Below are 21,510 nucleotides of genomic sequence, written 5' to 3'. Positions count from 1 at the left end.
TCCCAGCCTCCTTTGCAGCTAGGTGTCATCATGTGACTAAGCAGTGGCCAATAAGAAGTAAGCAAAATGGGACCCTATGGGACTTGTGGGACTTGTGGAAAGTTGCCTTAAAAGGAAGGAACACAAGCTTTCTCCCCACTTCCTTGTTGCTTGGAGTAAGGCAGTTCCAGCAGCCGTGTTGGCCCAAGAGGTGACCTTGAAAATAGAAGGCGGATGAGAAAGTGGAGCATGAGACTCTGTGTTGTGGCCATAGCATCTTGGACCACTTGCCTTCAGATGTATTTGACATGAATGGGAAATGCACTGCATTAGTTTGTGAGGGCTGCCACGACAAAAAACAGCCAGCTCTCCACATCCTCAGGTTCTGCAACCACAGATTCAACCAACCACAGGTCAAAAATATCTGGAAAAAAAAAAAAAAAAACTGTAATAGGCTGGGCGCAGTGGCTCATGCCTGTAATCCCAGTACTTTGGGAGGCCAAGGCTGGAGATGGCCTGAGGTCAGGAGTTCGAGGCCAGCCTGGCCAACATGGTGAAACCCCATCTCTACTAAAAATACAAAAATTAGCTGAGTATGGTGGTGCGTGCCTGTAATCCCAGTTACTCAGGAAGCTGGGGCATGAGAATCACTTGAACCCAGATGGCAGAGGTTGCAGTGAGCCAAGATCGTCCTGCAGCACTCCAGCCTGGGTGACAGAGTGAGACTCCATCTCAAAAAAAGAAAAAAAAAGAGCAATACTAGGCTGAGTTCAGTAGCTCACACCTGTAATCCCAGCACTTTGGGAGGCCAAGGCAGGCAAAATTACTTGAGGCCAGGAGTTTGAGACCAGCTTGAGCAATGAAATGAGACCCCCATCTCTTCAGAAAAATTTATAAAAATTAGCTGGTCATGGTAGCACACACCTGTAGTCCCAGCTACTCTGGAGGCGGAGGTGGGACGATCAATTGAGCCCAGGAGTGAGGCTGCAGTGAGCTCTGATTGCGCCACTGCACTCCAGCCTGGGCAACAGAGAGAGACCCTGTCTCTAAAAAAAATGAAATAAAATACAATAAATAATACAGTATAACCACTATTTACATAGCATTTGCATTGTATTAAGTATTCTAAGTAACCTAGAGATGTTTTAAAGTATACTGCATAGATTATTTTCAAATAATATACCATTTTATACGAAGACTTGAACATCTGCTGATTTTGATACGTGGGAAGTCCTGGAACCAATCCCCAGGGACACCAAGGGACAACTGTACCTCAGACTAGGAGGTTTAAACAAGAAAAATTTATTTTCTCACAATTGTGGAGACTAGACATCCAAGATCAAGGTGTCGGCCGGGTTGGTTTCTTCTGAGGCCTCTCTCCTTGGCTTGTAGATGATCATCTTTTTAAAATTGATTGATTGATTGATTGGCTGAGTGCAGGGGACTTTATTGATGGTACACAACAAGGCGGGGCTCCCTAGGCCCCTCCCTTTTCAGGGAGTCTGCATGGAAACTGTGAGGAAGAGAGATTCTCAGTGTGGTGGGGGACTGAGTGTGGCAGGGATTTTCCAGCAGTGAGGGCCTTTCTCTTCCTCTTGTGCTCTTGCTGGGGCTGGTGGTCCGGGGGTCTTACTCCTTGGAGGCCATGTAGGCCATGAGGTCCGCCACCCTGTTGCTGTAGCCAAATTCATTGTCATACCAGGAAACAAGCTTGACAAAGTGGTCATTGAGGGCAATGCCAGCCCCAACGTCGAAGGTGGAAGAATGAGTGTCACGGTTGAAGTCGGAAGAGACAACCTGGTGTTCAGTGTAGCCCCAGATGCCCTTGAGGGGGCGTCAGACGCCCGCTTCACCACCTTCTTGATGTCATCATATTTGACAGGTTTTTCCAGGCAGCAGGTCAGGTCCACGACCGACACTTTGGCAGCGGGGGCACCGAAGGCCATGCAAGTGAGCTTCCCATTCAGCTCAGGGATGACCTTATCCACAGCCTTGGCAGCACCAGTAGAGGCAGGGATGATGTTCTGGAGAGCCTCGTAGCTGTCACATCACAGTTTCCTGGAGGGGCCATCCACAGTCTTCTGGGTGGCAGTGATGGCATAGACTGTGGTCATGAGTCCTTCCACAATACCAGAGTTGTCATGGATGACCTTGGACGGGGTGCTAAGCAGTTGGTGGTGCAGGAGGCATTGCTGACAATCTTGAGGCCGTTGTCATGCTTCTCATGGTTCACACCCATCACGAACATGGGGGCATCAGCAGAGGGTGCAGAGATGATGACCCTTTTGGCTCCCCGCTGCAAGTGCGCTCCAGCCTTCTCCATGGTGGTGAAGATGCTGGTGGACTCCACGACGTATTCAGCACCAGCATCGGCACGTTTGATTTTGGAGGGATCCCGCTCCTGGAAGATGATGATGGGATTTCCCCGTTCTCAGCCTTGACAGTGCCATGGAATTTGCTACGGATGGAATCATACTGGAACATGTAGACCATGTAGTCGAGGTCAATGAAGGGTCATTGATGGCGACAATATCCACTTTACCAGAGTTAAAAGCAGCCCTGGAGACCAGGCACCCAATACAACCAAATTCATTGGTTCCAACCTTCACATTCACCATGCTGAGAGAAGACGCGGCTGTCTGTCAAATGGGAGGAGCAAAGAGCCAATTTTGTTTTTTTAAGAAACAGGCTTGACCAGGCGTGGTGGCTCATGCCTATAATCCCAGCACTTTGGGAGACCGAGGCAGGTGGATCACCTGAGGTCAGGAGTTCAAGACCAGCCTGGCCAACATGGTGAAACCCCGTCTCTACTAAAAATACAAAAATTTAGCCGAGCGTGGTGGCTCACACGCCTGTAGTCCCAGCTAGCTGGGAGGCTGATGCAGGAGAATCACTTGAACCCAGGAGGTAGAGGTTGCAGTGAGCCGAGATCACACCACTGCACTCCAGCCTGGGCAACAGAGTGAGACTCGGTCTCAAAAAAAAAAAAAAAAAAAAAAAAAAAGGGCTCTCACTGTGTTGCTCAGGCTGGCCTCAAACTCCCGGCCTCAAGCAATCCTCCTGCCTTGGCTTCCCAAAGTGTTGAGATTATAGGTTTGAGCCACCACAGTGGGCCTTAAATGGTCATCTTTTTCCTGTATCTTCACATGGTCTTCCCTCTGTATGTCTGTGTCCTAATCTCTTCTTTTTTTCTTTTTTTTGAAACTGAGACTTGCTCTGTCACCCAGGCTGGAGTGCAGTGGCGCGATCTCAGCTCACTGCAACCTCCGCCTCCTGGATTCATGCAATTCTCCTGCCTCAGCCTCCCAAGTAGCTGGGATTACAGGCACTCACCACCATGCCCAGCTAATTTTTTTCTTGAGACAGTGTCTCGCTCTGTCGTCCAGGCTGGAGTGCAGACGCGTGATCTCGGTTCACTGCAACCTCCACCTCCCTGGTTCAAGCAATTGTCCTGTCTCAGCCTCCTGAGTAACTGGGACTACAGGCACATGCCACCACGCCCAGCTAATTTTTGTATTTTTAGTAGAGACAGGGTTTCACCATATTGATCAGGCTGGTCTCGAATCCCTGACCTCAGATGATCCACCCACCTCGGCCTCCCAAAGTGCTGGGATTATAGGCGTGAGCCACTGTGCCCACCCCTAATCTCCTTTTCTTATAGGGACACCAGTCATATTGGATTGGGACCTCCGTCCGCCAATGACTTTATTTTCACTTAATTACCTCTTTAAAGGTGCTATCTCCAGATACAGTCACATTCTGAGGCACTGAGAGTTAGGACTTCAACATATGCATTTGGAGGGGGACACATTCCAGCCCATAATACACACTTGTTAGCAGGAGTCAGGCCTACCCTGCAGTGTAGCTCTGGAAATAGCCCCCTGCCCTTTCTCAGCCTGTTTCCTCTTTTGTAAACCAGGGGCTTCCACTGACGGTGCTCATGGCTGCTGTTGTGCACTGTGCTTCTTAAAAGCTCTGTCTGGGACTGATGTTTAGCTAAATTTAGGGCCAATCTGTCCCCATCGTGGGCTTGGTGGAGCTGAAGAAGGGTGTGGGTGGACTCACAAGGAGATGGCTCCAGGCCCGCAGGTTCCCCTCCTCCGGCTTTGCTAAAGGTCTCCCTTCCTCTCCTATGGTGAGGCTCCAGGAGTGGCTCAGGCCCTCCACTGAACACCGACCATCCTCCAGGCTGCACCCGGAGGACATGTGCACCAGGCCTGTTCCCAAGGCCTGCCTCTGCCCGGTGGCCCCAAGCCCAGTCTGCCCTGGACCTCAACAAAGGGATGAGTTACATTTGGCAAAGAACAGTGCTAGGTGCCTTTCATGGTTAGCTTGAGAACCCCCATTTGATGAATGGAGAAACTGAGGCAGGGTCAGTCACAGTGGCTCACATCTGTAATTCCAGCAGTTTTGGAGGCCGAGGCAGGCAGATCACTTGAGGTCCGGAGTTTGAGACCAGCCTGGCCAATATGGTGAAACCCTGTCTCTACTAAAAATACAAAAATTAGCTGGGTGTGGTGGTGGACATCTGTAATCCCAGCTACTCAGGAGGCTGAGGCAGGAGAATCGCTTGAACCAGGGAGTCGGAGGTTGCAGTGAGCTGAGATCCCGCCACTGTACTCCAGCCTGGTGACAGAGCAATACTCTGTCTCAAAAAAAAAAAAAGAAAACAAAACAAAAAGAAAGAAAGAAAAGAAACTGGGGCAAACACCTACACTTAACACCTGGCCTTGAATCTCACCCACTTCCACCTTCTCAGGAACTTCTCACTTCTGTATTTCAATCACTTTCAATTGAATCCATCTCATGAATGTTTTATTTATTTACTTATCTGTAGAGATGGGGGTCTCCCTATGTTGCCCAGGCTGGTCTCAAACTCCTGGACTCAAGCGATCTGCCCACTTCGGCCTCCCAAAGTGCTGGGATTGTAGCGGTGAGCCACTGCGCCCAGCCAATAATTCTTATATTAGACAGAATAGCCATTCATTTGTGACATGAGTTGCAAATATTTTTTCCTAGTTTGTCATTTTCCTTTTGACTCTATTGAGGTGAAGGAGACATAGGCTCTTGAGTACATTTCTAATGGCTTGTGCAGATTGCTACCACTCCTGTGATTGACAATTTGGCATTATCTAGCAAAATTGCAAATGCATTTATCCTTTGACTCAGCAGTCTCATTTCTGGGCATGTTTTTTCCTGATCAGATAGCTCAGATTTTCTTTTTTCTTTCCTTTATTTATTTTTTCTGAACACTCCTGGGAATTTATGCTATAGAGCTACTTTACATGAATGAGTATTGTGTGTGTGTGTGTGTGTGTGTGTGTGTGTGTGTGTGTGTGTGTGGCTTGGTACTGTTGACTTTGTTTTTAGAAGACTGGAAACAGTCTAGGGAATCATCAAAATCATCAATAGGGAAGTGATGAAATAAACTATGTTAAATCCACAAAACGGAATATTTTGTTGCCATAAAATAATGAAGAAGGCTTCTATGTATTGTAATGAAAAGAGCTCTAGGATATACCGTTAAGTGAAAAAAGCAAGGAGAGGCTGGGCACGGTGACTCGCACCTGTAATCTCAGTACTTTGGGAGGCTGAAGTGGGCAGATCGCTTGAGCCCAGGAGTTTCAGACCAGCCTGGGTAACATGGTAAAACCTCGTCTCTACAAAAAATACAAAAATACAAAAAATTAATCCCAGCTAATCAGGAGGCTTCAGGTGAGAGGATCACTTGAGCCCAGGAAGTTGAGGCTGCAGTGAGCCACGATTGCACCACTGTACTCCAGCCTGGGTGCAGCGAGACCCTGCCTCAAAAAAAGAAAGAACTATGTAATGCCACATTTGGATGCCTACCCAAGACACAATGCCAAAGCAGAGGTTTGCAACCAGGGCGATTTTCCCAACAAGAGATGTTGGGCAACATCTGGAAGCAATGTTTGCAACTAGGGATGGGGCCAGGCACGGTGGCTCATGCCTGTAATCCCAACACTCTGGGAGGCCGAGGCGAGCGAATCACCTAAGGTCAGGAGTTTGAGACCAGCCTGACCAACATGGAGAAAACCTGTCTCTACTAAAAATACAAAAATTAGCTGGGTATGGTGGCGTGTGCCTGTAATCCCAGCTACTCGGGAGGCTGAGGCAGGAGAACCACCTGAACCTAGGCGGCGGAGGTTGCAGTGAGCCAAGACTGTACCACTGAACTGCACTGCACTCCAGCCTGGGTGACAAAATGAGACTCTGTCAAAAAAAAAAAAAAAAAAAAAAAAAAAAAAACCCTAGGGATGGGGTGCTACTAGCATCTAGTGAATAAAAGGTAGGAAGGCTACTAACACACAGGACAGCCCCCTATGACCCAGAATCATCCAGCACAAATGTCAACAGTGACAAAGTAAAGAAACCCTGGATTAGCATTTTCTCTGACATCAAAGTTAAATCCAGTGGACTTCTGTTTTTAAGTCTTTATCTATCTTGGCCTCTGAAGGAGTATGCAGGATCATTGACTCTCCCTCCTTCATGCAAAGCTGAATCCTGTGACTTCTGCCATGATGCTGGCTTCCCTTCCTCCATCCCCTTTGCAGGCTCATCCTCCTACATGGCAATTAGATATCAGGGTTCCTGGAGGCGAGTCCTAAGCCCTCTTTTTGTCTCACCCCACACTGACCCTCACTGATCCCACTCACTTTGACTTTGTTTTTGGTTTATTTCAATAGAGGTGGGGTTTCACCATGTTGCCCAGGCTGGTCTCAAACTCCTGGCCTCAAGCAATCCTCCAGCCTCGGCCTCCCAAAGTGCTGGGACAACAAGTGTGAGGCACTGACCCAGCCACACCTTGGACTTTGCTTACCATCTTTTCTTTTCTTTTCCTTTTTTTTTTTGACCAAGTCTCGCTCTGTACCCCAGGCTGAAGTACAGTGGCGCAATCTCAGCTCACTGCAACCTCTGCCTCTCGGGGTCAAGCAATTCTCCCGCCTCAGCCTCCCATGTAGCTGGGACTACAGGTGCGTGCCACCACGCCTGGCTAATTTTTTGTATTTTTAGTAGAGATGGGGTTTCACCATGTTAGCCAGGATGGTCTCGATCTCCTGACCTCGTGATCCACCCGCCTTGGCCTCCCAAAGTGCTGGGATTACAGGCGTGAGCCACTGCGCCCAGCGTTGGTTACCATCTCTACACCAATGAGTCCCACAATTATACACAGCCCAAACCTCACCTTGCAGTCAATTCCATACATCTAACTTCCTGCTCCACAACCTCGCCTAGATGTTTCCAAGGCCCCTGGGGCTCATCAGGAGGACGAGCTTGCCTTCAGGGTCCTCCATACCCAATCCTCTTTTGGTGTCCCTATTTCAGTGACTAGCAAAACCATCGATCTAGATCCACAAGCAAGAAGCCTAGAAGTCCGCTGGGCACCGTGGCTCATGCCTGTAATCCCAGCACTTTGAGAGGCCGAGGCAGGTGGATTATTTGAGGCCAGGAGTTTGTGACCAGCCTGACCAACACGGTGAAACCCCGTCTCTACTAAAAATACAAAAAAATTAGCCAGGCGTGGTAGTGGGCGCCTGTAATCCCAGCTACTCCGGAGGCTGAGGAAGGAGAGTCACTTGAACTCAGGAGGCAGAGGTTGCAGTGAGTCAAGATCACGCCACTGCACTCCAGCCTGGGCAACAGAGTGAAACTCCATCTCAAACACACACATACACATACACACACACACACACACAAATTTTGATTTTGTGAGCCACGGCTCCCGGCCATAGTAGCCCTTAGACTTTTGAGTGACATAGAACTGAAGGAATTGAATGCAAGCTACTGTTGCTACCTGGGGAAGAAGGGTCACAGTGAAAGGCACAGAAAGTGCAAAGACCCTTCAGTAGTGAGAGAAGATGAGTATCATTCCCCGCACACTTACTGGCTATTTGTATTTCTTTATTTCCATTTACCAGTTTACATTCTCTGATTTTCCTTTTTTTTCTTTTTTCTTTTCTTGTTTGTTTGTTTTCTTTTCTTTTCTTTCTTTCTTTTTTTTTTTTTTTAAGATACAGTCCTGCTGTGTCACCCAGGCTGGAGTGCAGTAGCAGGATCTCAGCTCACTGCAGCCTCTGGCTCCCAGGTTCAAGCAATTCTCCTGTCTCAGACTCCCGAGTTGCTGGGACTACGGGTGCATGCCACCACATCCGGCTAGTTTTTTTGTATTTTTAGTAGAGACGGGGTTTCACTGTATTGGTCAGACTGGTCTCAAATGCCTGACCGCAGGTGATCCACCCACCTTGGCCTCCCAAAGTGCTGGGATTACAGGCGTGTTGTTTGTTTTCATTTTTGTTTTTGTTTTTTGAAACAGGCTGGAGTGCAGTGGTGCAATCACAGCTCACTGCGGCCTCAAACTCTTGGGCTCAAGTGATCCTCCCACCTCACCCTCTGAAGTAGCTGAACTATAGGCAACCACCACCACGCCCAGCTAATTTTTTTTGTATGTTTTGTAGAGATGGAGTCTCATCATGTTGCCAGGTTGGTCTCGAACTCCTGGGCTCGAGCAATCCTCCTACCTCAGGCTCTCAAAGTGCTGGGACTAATGACATGAAGACGTGAGCCCAGCCTGCTCTTTTTCCTATTGGATTTACAGTCCTTTTCTTTCTGATTTGTGAGAGCTAATTTTGGTTTATGGATATTACCCCCTACCTGTCCTTTGCATTATGCACTTTTAAAATCATTTGCTATTTGTGTTTGTTTTGCATATGGTAGTTTTTGCTGCATAGACAATTTTCCATTTTTTTTAGTCAATTTTTTTTTTTTTTTGAGATGGAGTCTCTGTTGCCCAGGCTGGAGTGCAATGGTGTGATCTCAGCCCACTGCAATGTCTGCCTCCCAGGTTCAAACGATTCTCCTGCCTCAACCTCGCAAGTAGCTGGGATTACAGGTGCCTGCCACCATGCCCAGCTAATTCCTGTATTTTAGTAGAGAGGGGATTTCCCCATGTTGGCCAAGCTGGTCTCAAACTCCTGACCTCAAGTGATCCGCCTTGGCCTCTCAAAGTGCTGGGATTACAGGCGTGAGTCATAGCGCCTGGCCTTTTCTAGTCAAATTTATGATTTCTGAACTCAGTTTCTCACCTGGAAAAGCCTTTTGCATCGAGTTTTTTTTTTAATCATTTACATTTTATTTTAATTCTTTTATAGCTTTATTTTTAACTTTGAAATCTCTGATCCATCTGTTGTTTCCTAGGGTTTAAAGAGTAAGGTATCTAGTAACTGTGAATATAGCTTTATATTTCTCCAAAGACCATCAAGTAACCCAACTTTTCCTCACTAATTTGCTTTGTTTTTGTCTTGTTTTAGAGACAGGGTCTTGCTCTGTCGTCCAGGCTGGAGTGCACTGGTACTGGAAGCTCACTGCAGCCTCAAACTCCTGGGCTCAGGCGATCCTCCGAACTCAGCCTCCGGAATAGCTGGGACTACAGGCATGTGCCACCACGCATGGCTGATTTTTTTTATTTTTTTAGAGACCAGATTTTACCATGTTACCCAGGCTGGTCTCAAACTCCTGGGCTCAATTGGTCCTCTCGTCTTGGCCCCCAAAAGTGCTGGGATTACAGGCGTGAGCACCACACCTGGCCCTTCCTCATGACCTGAAACGCCCCTGTGTCGGATGCTAAGTTCAAATCTACCCCTTTCGTAGTCATCTTTGCAATGCTGAGGCTACAACTGTGCAAACCACCTTAGCCGCTCTCTGCTAGACTCCCTGCTGGAGGCGGACTGCGAGGCTGGGGGAGTGAGGACACCAGAGTCCTTCCTGTTCCCATGCCCCTGGGGCAATGGTGATGCTATTTGGTGGCTTGGGGGACTTTAGCCCTCCCGCCACTTGCTCTTCTGTCCCCCCACCAAGTCCTCCCAAATAAACATACTCTAAGCCAGGCACGGTGGCTCACGTCTGTAATCCCAGCACTTTGGGACGCGAAGGCTGGTGGATCACCTGAGATCAGGAGTTTAAGACCAGCCTGGCAAACATGGCGAAACCCCGTCTCTACTAAAAATACAAAAATTAGCCATGCCTGGTGGCAGGTGCCTGTAATCCCAGTTACTGGGGAGGCTGAGGTAGGAGAATCACTTGAACCAGGGATGCAGAGGTTGTAGTGAGCTGAGATCGCACCACTGCACTCCAGCCTGGGCAACAGAGCAAGACTCCATCTCAAAATAATAATAATAATAATAATAATAATAGCAATAATAAACATACTCTTGAGTTAAACAGCACGTCTGTCTTCCAGTGTTGCCTTGAAACAAACTCCCCAGCACTTCTCTTCCTCTTCCAACCAGATTGCCATCCTAAAGATGTCTGCAGAGAAATTCTGAAATGGATCTGACTCTCTGAAGTGAGGGCTGAAGCCAGGCACAGGGGCTCATGCCTTTAATCTCAGCGCTCTGGGAGGCTGAGGCAGGAAGCTCTCTTGAGCCTAGGAGTTCGAGACCAGCCTGGGCAACATAGGGAGACCCCCATCTCTATTTAAAAAAGTAAAATAAAATAAAAGATAAAAAAATAAAGAAGGAGGCCAGGCGCGGTGGCTCATGCCTGTAATCCCAGCACTTTGGGAGGTCAAGGCGGGCAGATCATGAGGTCAGGAGATCGAGACCATCCTGGCCAACATGGTGAAATCCCGTCTCTACTAAAGATACAAAAATTAGCCAAGCATGGTGGCGTATGCCTTTAATCCCAGCTACTCAGGAGGCTGAGGCAGGAGAATCGCTTGAACTCAGGAGGCGGAGTTGCAGTGAAGCGAGGTGGTGCCACTGCACTCCAGCCTGGTGACACAGCGAGACTCCATCATAAATAAATAATAAATAAATAAATAGAAGGAGAGCTGACAACTGCCTAAGAGGGCTGTTCTCACATATCCCACCTTGCTGAGGTCTGCACATAGCTTGCCCACGCTGCCAACCTTCTCTGTGAGCCAAGTGTGCTCACCCTAAGATGGCACTCCCAGCCTCCACTCTCTCCTGGTTCCTCCTCCCCACCACACAACTGTCCAGAAGAAGGATCCAGACCAGGGGGCAGAGTCCCCTGTGGCTAGGGACTGACTCCGCTGGGCTGGGCATCTGAGGCCACCAGGGAGCCACCATAGTTCTTTGGGCAGCTCCATTTCAACACAGGGCCACGTGGCAGGGGCAGTTCCCTTGCTGGTATTTGATGGAACAGCTGCAGCACGCAGGGGAGGGATTCTTCTTGTTGTGTATGGATCCCCAAGGACAGACTAAGGGCCAGGAGGTGGAAGGTACAGGAAGGGAGCCTGTGATGGTTAGTATTGAGTGTCAACTTCATTGGATTGGAGGATGCAAAGTATTGATCCTGGGTGTGTCTGTGAGGGTGTTGCCAATGGAGATAAACATTTGAGTCAGTGGCCTGGGAGAGACAGACCCACCGTCCGTCTGGGTGGGCACCATCTAATCAGCTGCAAGTGTGGCTAGAATAAAAGCAGGCAGCAGAATGTGGAAGCACTAGGCTGGCTGAATCTTCTGGCCTCCATCTTTCTCCCGTCCTGGATGCTTCCTGCCCTCGAACATCAGGCTCCAAGTTTTTCAGCTTTTGGACTCTTGGACTTACACCAGTAGTTTGCCAGGGGCTCTCGGGCCTTCAGCCACAGACTAAAGGCTGCACTGTCAGCTTCTCTAATTTTGAGGTTTCGGGACTTGGACTGGCTTCCCGGCTCCTCAGCTTGCAGACAGCCTATTGTGGGACTTCATTTGTTATCGTGTGAGTCAATTCTCCTAATAAACTCCCCTTCAAATATTCATCTATCCTATCAGTTCTGTCCCTTTGGAGAACTCTGACTAATAGAGAGCCCTTTTAATTGCCTGCAGCTCTGTGGGAGGTAGTGAGTTTCCCATCCGTGTTCCTTTCCCTGGAATGCTCTTCCCACAAGGATTTGCAGAGCTCTCTACTCAGCCCCTTGAGGTCCATGCCACTCAAGTGTCACTTTATCAGTAAGGCCATCTGCAGCCACCTACCTAACATTGCAGACCTCCCACTCCATCTTCTTCTTGCTCTACTTTCTTCATCACTTATTATCATCATCCATTTTTATTAATTTATTTTTCTTTTTTTTTTTTTTAGATGGAATCTCACTCTGTCGCCCAGGCTGGAGTGCAGTGATGCGATCTTAGCTCACTGCAACCTCTGTCTCCCAGGTTCAAGCGATTCTCCTGCCTCAGCCTCCTGAGTTGCTGGGATTACAGATGGGTGCTACCACACCCGGCTAATTTTTTGTATCAGTAGAGACGGAGTTTCACCACGTTGGCCAGGCTGGTCTCGAACTCCCAACCTCAAGTGATCCTCCCGCCTCGGCCTCCCAAAGGGCTGGGATTAGTGGCGTGAGCCACTTCACCTGGCCTATTTTTATTAATTTATCTTATTATCTATCTCCTGCCACAAGAATATAACTCCACAAAGGCAGGGATGTATATTAGTTTTGTTCATTCCCGAATCCCCTGTGTCTAGAATATAAGTGCACATAGTAGGCACTGTAAATATCATTTTCATTCTCATTTCACAGCTATAGAAACTGAGGTTCATAGAGGACAAATAACTGGCTTTCACAGCACGCCTAGGTTTCCAACCCCAGACATTCTGTCCCCTTAACCCTACACTACACTGTGGTTAGAAAATGCTTATTGTAGCACTGTGTGTAATAGAAGAAGGCTGTAACCAACCTGATTTCCCATCAGTAGGGGAGCAGTTAAACAAATTACAATACCACGCATCCTGTAATAGCCTATAAAAGCAATCTGTAAATGAATTAAGCAGACCAATATGCACATATATGGAACAATCTTCAAGCTATTGTTAAGTGAAGATAGCACGATGCCCAACAGTGCATTGCATGTGCTCTCGTGTGAAATAATAATAGTAATGATAATGATAAAAAACAGGACCAGCCGCGGTGGCTCATGCCTGTAATCTCAGCACTTTGTGAGGCCAAGGTGGGAGGACCACTTGAGCCCACAGGTTTGAGACCAGGCTGGGCAACACAGTGAGACCTTGTCTCTACAAAAAATTAAAAAATTACGTGGTGGCAATGCCTGTAGTCCCAGGTAGCTGGGAGGCTGAGGTGGGAGGATTGCTTGAGCCTGGGAAGTCGAGGCTACAGTGAGCTATGATTTCACCAGTGCACTCCAGCCTGGGTGATAGAGTGAGACCTCATCTCAAAAAATAAAATAAAAATAAATGACAAACAAGATAGTCACACACACAAAGGCTGGATGTGCAGAGAGATGTTCTGGAAGGATGCTCTAGAAACTGTTGATAAGGCAAAGGACAGCCTGGGGGCCTTTAGTAGGAGGAAGCCTTTGTATTCCTTTTTGTAGTACTGAGATTGGGTGTTTTTTGTTGGTTTGTTTTTTTATGGAATCTTGCTGTGTCACCGAGGTTCGAGTGCAGTAGCACAACCTTGGCTCACTGCAACCTCTGCCTCCCAGGTTCAAGCGATTCTCCTGCCTCCGCCTTCTGAGTAGCTCGGATTACAGGTGCCCACTACCACACCTGGCTAATTTTTTGTATTTTTAGTAGAGACGGGGTTTCACCATGTTGGCCAGGCTAGTCTCGAACTCCTGGCCTCAAGTGATCCTCCCACCTCGGCCTCCCAAAGTGCTGGGATTACAAGCATGAGCTACCACACCCAGCCAGCATTGGGATTTGAGTTCATGCACACGATTTACTTTTTTTCGGCAACGTAAATCTTCCACATAGTTTAAAACTCAAAGCTACAGGAGGTATCTCAAAAATTAGCAGCCCCTTATCCTGCTGCTCTGCACTCCAACTCTTCTCTTTCTAAATTACGCAATGCATTCAACTCTTTTAGCTGATCCTGCTGTTTGCTGTTGTCTTTGGAAGTCAAGGTCATTCAAACTCTAAGCAACATGAAAATCACCCAGGGATCTTGTTAAAATACAGGTTCTGATTCAGCAGGTCTGGGGCAGGTTCCAAGATTGTGCATTTCTAATAAACTCCCAGATGATGCTGATGCTACTGGTCCATGGATTATTCTTTGAATGGCAAGATTCTAAAGAATCTGTGAACACAGCTATTTCTTGATTTTTCTGGTTTTGATCTTACTTCCTACTATAGAAAATGAAAATTTAGTTCTCTAATATCCTATCCCTCCTCTTCCACACACGTGCATACTGTCTTCATCCTCCCAATATGGTTATATAACCTTTTTGGTTAAATATGGTTACATAACCTTTTTGGTTAAATATGGTTATATAACCTTTTTGGTTAAAATAAGTTTTGGTATTTATATTATTATACCTTTGTAGATAATATTAACAGCTCAGCCACATAGTATACCATGAAGGCATTTCCATTTTTGTGCAACTTTTTGTTTTCCCTGGAGTTAATCATTGCTTAATATTTTCACTTCGGCTTTATCAGTGCATTCACAAACCTTCCTGACAAAACTGAAAGGCTCTTCTTAGTATATTCAAACACATTGCATAATCTAGGTCTTGGAGCCCCTGTCCCCTGATCCAATATAGGCTGGTTGCTCCATGTATTTCCTCCAACAGAGTGAGACTCCCAAAAAAAAAAAAAAAAAAGTGCAAGAAATGGGTTACTAAACAGAGTTTGAAGCAGAGAGAAGGATTTGGAACCTCCGCTATGAATTAGATTATGACTGCTAATTGTATCCTATTCTCCCTTCCTCTTTTCAATAGTAACCCACCTTTGCACCTTTAGCAATGCATATGGCCATGCAGCTAGAGACTGAATTTCCCAGTCTCCCAGTCTCCCTTGCAGCGAGGAACCAACTATTTGCTAATAGAAAATAAGTAGGAGTAAGGAGTGTCACTTAGGCATCACTCCATCTTTCTTCCTTCTTGAGGACCAAAATGTGAGCATGATGCCTATAAGCCATTTTCGACCGAGAAGACTACCAACCCCTGGACTGCTACCTGAGAAACAAAATTCTACCTTGTGATAAAGAAAACTTGGCCCAAACCTGGCTCAGGATATAACTTTTTCCCATGTGATGCAATTCACAACCTCCTTCTGGGAAGACATTGGCATACTTAACAAAATGAAGAAGCAACTTTTTTTTTTTTTTCGAGACCGAGTTTCACTCTTGTTGCCCAGGCTGGAGTGCAATGGCACAATCTCGGCTCACTACAACCTCCACCTCCCAGGTTCAAGTGATCCTCCTGCCGCAGCTTCCCAAGTAGCTGGGATTACAAGCATGCGCCACCACGCCTGGCTAATTTTTTCTATTTAGTAGAGACAGGGTTTCACCGCATTGGTCAGGCTGGTCTTGAACTTCTGACCTCAGGTGATCCACCTGCCTTCGCCTCCCAAAGTGCTGGGATTACAGGCATAAGCCACCTTCCCCGGCCACAACATTCTGATAAACTTTAATTCAAATAAGACTTCTTCTAGAAAACCAGGGGCCCAGCGAAGTGGCTCATGCTTTGTAATCCTAGCACTTTGGGAGGCTGAGGTGGGAAAACTGCTTGAGGCCAGGAGTTCAAGACTAGCCTGGGTAATATAATGAGACCCCCATCTTTACAAAAATTAAAAATTAAAAAAAATAGCTGGGAATGGTGACACATGCTTGACACAGGTGACACAGGCAGAGGGAACCAGCAGCCCTCTAGGAGGGGTGGCAAATGGCTGAGATTGAAAGGGTCAGACCCTCCAAGATGTTAGGGGCAGAGTTTGGAGCTGCATGGTGACTCTAATCCTCCTTCCCTAGGCTGTCATCAGAAGAGGGTCCGGGGTGGGAGAGCGAAAGGTGGAGTCTCAGGATCTTGCGAACTGCGTCTGAGCCTCCACACGCTACCTCCAGCTGAAGAGCCAGGCCCAGCCACCCAAACAGGAGACAGACAGAGCTTCACAGCCACTAAGAATTAAGACCTATTGATTTTCCCCATTAGCTAGAGAACGCCATCAAAGTGCATTAAAACCAGGCAAAGCAGCAGCATCGTGAATAATTAACATCTGCAAATGACAACCCCATGGGGCTGAGGGGAGGCGGGAAGGGGCTTCTAGAGGCCTGGGGCACCCTGACCCCTTCTGACCCCCACCCCAGGGAGCCATAGTCTAGGCTGCCCTCCCCTCCTTGTCTCTTGTCCCCTCTCATTCCCTGTCCTCTCCTTAAAGAAACACCAAGTCCACAGCGCAGCCAGCGACCTAAGCCGATGCTGGAGCAGGGAAGATAGAGCACGGAGGCAAGAGTCAGCGTTGGCAGCTCTGCTGTGTGTCACTGTGTGACCTCAGCGAAGTTGCTGCCCCTTTCTGGGCTCATTCTCCGCCTCTGCACAGTGCAGCGATTGGCCCAGCTGGCCTCTTGCTCAGTCTGTGGTTCTAGAGAGAGACAGTGACTCCCAAAGTCACACAGCAGGTCCGTAGCAGAGCCTGGGCCACTGGGGCCTCTCCCGCAGCCCAGTCTATGGGACCCCTTTGTGCCAATCGGAAAAAAGCACCCCCTTTGGGTAAAGCAATTGGAAGAGGCCACCCCTTTGAGCGGACCAATTTGAAAATGAATGCATGTCTTCTGAATAGATCAATTAGAAAAAGGCATCCTTCTAGGGGGACTAATTTTTTCTTTTTTTTTTTTTTTTTTTTTTGAGACAGGGTCTCGCTCTGTCTCCCAAGCTGGAGTGCAATGGTGCAATCTCGGCTCACTGCAACCTCTGTCGCCTGGGTTCAAGCAATTCTCCCATCTCAGCCTCCTGAGTAGCTGGGATTACAGGTGTATGCCACCATGACTGGCTAATTTTTGCATGTTTAGTAGAGATGGGGTTTCACCACGTTGGCCAGGCTGATCTCGAACTCCTGACCTCAGGCAATCCACCCTCCTCGGCCTCTCAAAGTGCTGGGATTACAGGCCTGAGCCACTGTGTTCAGCCTAGGGGGACTAATTTTTTAAAGGCACCCTTCAGACTAACCAATAAGAAAGAAGCACTCTTTTGGGTGGGCCAATAAGAAAAAGGCAACTCCCCACACTGTCACAGTTGAAAAGTGCAAGTCTTGGCAGAGCAGAGGTAGGGCTGGATACCACCCCCCATCCATCCTCCCCTCCCCTCCCCTCTCCCTGACCCCCCGACTGGCTCCTATCTGCCAGGGTGTCCTTATGCATCGTGCACAGCCTAAACAACTGTACATTGCTGCTCTGTTCCAAGCCTCCACCTTCTCTGGCCCAAGGAGGCCCAGACCTATTCTTCCAGCCAGTGGAACTCGGTTCCACATATATCGATGGATCCTTCCAAGCCTCTCTGCTTCCCCACCTCCAAACTCCTCAGCCCCTTAGCTGACCCGAGTTCCCACTTTCATCTTCCTCCCACCCACCCTTCCTCCTCAGAGCCCTGGGTGGGCAGCTCTGGAAGCAATCCCTCACGCATCTCCGACTGCATCACCTCTGCCTTCTTGCTGCCTTGCAGCGCACCGTCCCTGCCTTCCATGCCTCTGAGCCTTTGCATACTCTATTCTCTCTGCTGGTGATACCTCCTCTCTTGAGCTCCCCTGGAAAACTCTACTCACTCTTCAAGGCCCGGCTTAAAGATCTCTGCCTGTCACTCTCCTCCTCAAACGCCAGCCAGTTCTTGCCTCTGGGCTTTTGCACCTCTTCCTAGAATGTTCTGCCTCCAGATCTGGCTGGTTCCTCCTCCTTCCTCCTCCTCCTCCTCCTCCTTCGGGTTTCAGCTCCAGTGTTCCCTTCTTGGAAGGTGTTCCCTGAACACCCCTTCTAACTACCTCCCCATCAGCCTGTCACATGTCCCTGTTTTATTTTTTTCGTATCACTTTGGACAATCTGAATTTATTTTTCCTTTGTTTACGGGTGCTTCCAGAGCCATTGTGAATGGTGGTGCATGTTGTCAATTGCAGAGGAGGTGAGTGGGGCCGAAACCCAGCCTGGGTCCACACTACAAGCTGGTGTTGGGGCTGTACCTGCTTGGTGGGAAGCAATTCCTAATTCACATGGTGGCACTATGCAGGCAAGCTGCAGCTCCACTGCTGTCACCTCCTGCAGTGACACCCAAACCCACCAAAGAGGAATGACACCTGCCCACTTCACTGCTGCATGCCCATGTCCAGCACGGTGCCTGGCACCAAATAGGTGCTCAATAAACATTTCCAAGCCTGGTGCAGTAGCTGTAATCCCAGCTACTTGGGAGGCTGAGATGGGAAGATTGCTTGAGCCCAGGAGTTTGAGACCAGCCTGGGAAGCATAGCAAAACCCTGTCTCAAATAAATAAATAAATAAATAAATAAATTCAGGCAAACAAATTCTCTTATGATTCCCCCACTCCCACCCTCTTCCCATACTCCTCAATAAAATACTCCAGGCACTGTGGCTGCTTCATCGCTGGGTCTCACTGAAGCCAGCCCCAGAACTGGGCCCAGGGTTGGCAAAGGTGACTATTAAGGGAACATAGGAGGACCCAGGACGTTGAGGGGTGAGTGTGTGAGTTTGGGGGCCCTGGGGATGCTCCCTGAAGCTCTGAGCACCGTCTATCCCAGAGGGGCTGCCCTGAGCCCGCAGTTCCCCCTCCCAGGGCCCCCCAGCTTCCTGGAGGTACGTGTGGAGGGGTCAGTGGCCCACACACTCCCAAGCCCCGGGAGCCCAGTGCGGCACAGAGACTCGTGGGCAGGAGGTGGCACTGAGGGTCCTGCTGCAGCAGCCAGGCTCAGAGCGGGGGCAGGATCAAGGCACCACCCTTCCCTCTGCTCCCCGAGGCCACTTCGCCAGGCTGCCTGGCCGCACCCGCCCGGCCTGCCGGCCTCCCCAGCTCTGGCAGAGAAGGAGTTAACCTCCAGGCTTCGCAGCGTGAATGTGGAGCTATTAATACCCACAGCCCAGCCAGTCTGCCAGAGAAGCCACTGGAGCTAGGGAGAGCAGGGAGCAGGGAGAGCCGCCAGTCTCAGCCGAGCCGGGACCGGGACTCCGGGGGTCAGAACTTTTCTCAAGGACAGCGTGGGCACCGTGCCAGCCTCACCTGGCTCTTGCCCGTCTTTCAGCTGCAGGTCCCAACCCTCTCTCCTGGAGGCCACCCATGCCACCCACCCCAGCCGAGGAGAACAAACTTTCTTAAGGAAGGCCCCTCTGCGGCCGTGCTGGCTGGACCGGGAGGAGCAGACGGCTGGACAGACAGGGGGACTGGGGCACGGGACACCTGCGAGCCTGCCCTCCCAGTCCTGCCTCTGACAGACAGCCACAGAGTGGGCAGCCGGGGGGCCTAGGGCTCCACAGGGGCAGTGGGGGGGGCACTCCCAGACCTCCGTCCGCCCACCAGCCACCTCGGAGTCCAGGTGGCTGGACACTGCTTCCCAGGGCCCAGCCCCGTGGCTGGAACCCCTGGGGGTCAAGACAGGAGCCCCCACCACACAGAGCCCCCGGCTCCTCCACCCACCGAGGCGACGGGCAACCTGAGTGAGAAGGCACAGGTGGCGGGCGGGCAAGTGCAGAGCCCTGAAGCCGACGGGCTGCTGACCCTGGAGCGCCCTGGCTCGGGGACTCCTGCCCAGGCTGGCGACGATGCTGCAGAGGCCACCCCCGGCCACCCCTGCCCTGTCCTGGAGCTGCCTCCAGCCTGGCCCATGGGCTGCGGAGTCGATGATGTGCCGGCCTTCTGCTTCGTCTGCTTCCACAGGGAGGAGGAGGAGGAGCTGCTGGAAGAAGTCCCATTGCGAAGGTCAGTGCCCGTGGGTGGCCAGTGGGTGGGCAGCAGGTGGGCGCAGTGCTCGACCCAGGGTGCCTGTGGGCCTGGCAGTCTTGCTTCAAGTCAATCTCTCTCTGTCCACTGCTTACCACCCGCTGCCACTTCCTGCTTCAGATCTCAGATCTCTTACCTGGTTGTTGCCACAGCCTCCTTCCTATCTCCCCAACCCTAGCCCCAGAGTGGCTTTCACATCCTCTCCCACAGTGAGCATGTCCCTCCCCTGCTCAGAACCCTCCATGGCTCCCAGCTCCCGTGGGATAAAGTTAACACTTGGCTGAGCATTCAAGGCCTATGTGATTGGGGCCAACACTCCCCACCTCATCTCACTCTGTTCCCCTATATTCACCTCCAGTGAAACTCTGCCCAGACTTCTCTTCCCCCGTTCTCCTCCATCCAGGCCCAGCTGCAATGCTTCCTCCTTCAGGAAGCCCTCCTGGATGTCCCTGTCCCACCCTAACCTGAGAGCCACCTTTCTATCCTGCACTGCAGTGGCACCTAACAGGTGTTCCATCTTTGTTGAATTCATAAGCGAAAATGTGTGCATGTGTATTTGCTTGTGTGTGTGTGTAAAAGAGAGAGAGAGAGAGACAGAATGGTTTGTGTGGCTGCGTGACTGGGTATTGGGGGTGACCGTGTGTGACTGTGAGCCTGTGTACGTTTGTGGAAGCAGGTATGAGTTCTACATACCTATGTGGAGGGAAGGGCTGTGCTTGGGGCCCAGTGGGAGCTCATGCCCTAGAGATCATTGTTCCTTTAGCCAGCTCTCCCCACCCCCACCTGCAGGGAAACCCAGGCTCCAGCCAAGTGCATTATCCAAGCTGTGACCACAGGCTCTGGGAGTGATCTGCAGGGGAGACAGGGGTCACCTCTGCTCCAGCCCAGCCTGCCTGCGCCTCCATCACTGTCTGAGTCAGCACTGCCCTGCCCTGGATGGGGAGAAGGGCAGGCATGGGCCAAGCCAGTTTCCCCCTCCAGGACCCTTGCAGGACAAGCGGGCCAGACGTGGGCTCCTGCAGCCTAGGCTGGGTTCCTCCCTGACTTTCTCTCTTGGACTCTGGGTCCACAGTTCCCGCTCCATGGGCCTCTGTCTCCTCATCTGTGAAATGAGAGGATGTTCCCTGCTATGGTTGTCAGCTTAACATTCAACACAGTGACTGGCCACCCACAGACTGCCAGGGCCTGGGCTGGGGACTGGAACCTGGCTCACAGGGTCACAGCCTGCTAGGAGAGACAAAAGAGAAGACAGGTCAGTTCTGCACAGAGTAGTGGGCATCTTGATGTGTGTGGGTGCCCAGTGCCTAGGAAGTCAGAAGGCAAGGCGGACCACCTCTGCCCACAGGAGCCATCGGAGGCCCACCAGGTCTGTCTTAACGTGCAAGTGCCCTCCCAGGGGTGAGAGAGGCTGAGGAAAGGGCATCGCAGGCAGTGGGAACGGCAAGAGGGAAGGCTCGGTGCAAATAAGAAACAAAGTGTGGATGGTGGGGATGAGGCTGGCAGAACGGGGCCAGATCACACAGGGTCTGGACGCTGAGCCAGGGACCTGACCCATAGGCACTGGAGCAAGCGATGGGGAAGACTCGAGACAAAACAGGGGCAAGTGAGGAGAGGCAAGGAAATAATAGGTGCAGAAGGGCTTCTTGAACTCCTAAGCAATGGTCTCATGATAGAACCCCATGTTCATAGTGAACACTCAAAATGCTTGTTGAATGAATAAATGAATGAATGAACGAACGAATATGACATTGAAAGATAGGGCATCAGGCAGGGTGTGGTGGTTCACACCTGTGACCCCAGACCTTTGGGAGGCTAAGGCGGGTAGATTGCTTGAGCTCAGGAG

At 50.0% G+C, this 21,510-nt stretch overlaps 1 protein-coding gene and 1 pseudogene across 1 annotated transcript in view; one reads left to right on the top strand and one right to left on the bottom strand.

Annotated features, from left to right (window-relative positions):
- Positions 1–1,527: 1,527 nt before the first annotated feature.
- Positions 1,528–2,597, bottom strand: LOC100583033 (annotated as a pseudogene).
- Positions 2,598–18,849: 16,252 nt separating this feature from the next.
- SBK1 (SH3 domain binding kinase 1) overlaps positions 18,850–21,510 on the top strand; it is a 64,462-nt gene continuing 61,801 nt past the window's right edge. Inside the window, exon 1 of the mRNA XM_030799278.1 lies at positions 18,850–19,646. Within this exon, the coding sequence (XP_030655138.1) occupies positions 19,552–19,646 (95 nt within the window). The 5' untranslated portion in view covers positions 18,850–19,551. The remainder of the gene's footprint in view (positions 19,647–21,510) is intronic.

This window comes from Nomascus leucogenys, chromosome 2 (genome assembly GCF_006542625.1).
Source record: "Nomascus leucogenys isolate Asia chromosome 2, Asia_NLE_v1, whole genome shotgun sequence".
Classification (NCBI taxonomy): domain Eukaryota; kingdom Metazoa; phylum Chordata; class Mammalia; order Primates; family Hylobatidae; genus Nomascus; species Nomascus leucogenys.
This window is presented reverse-complemented; position numbering and strand designations above follow the sequence as displayed.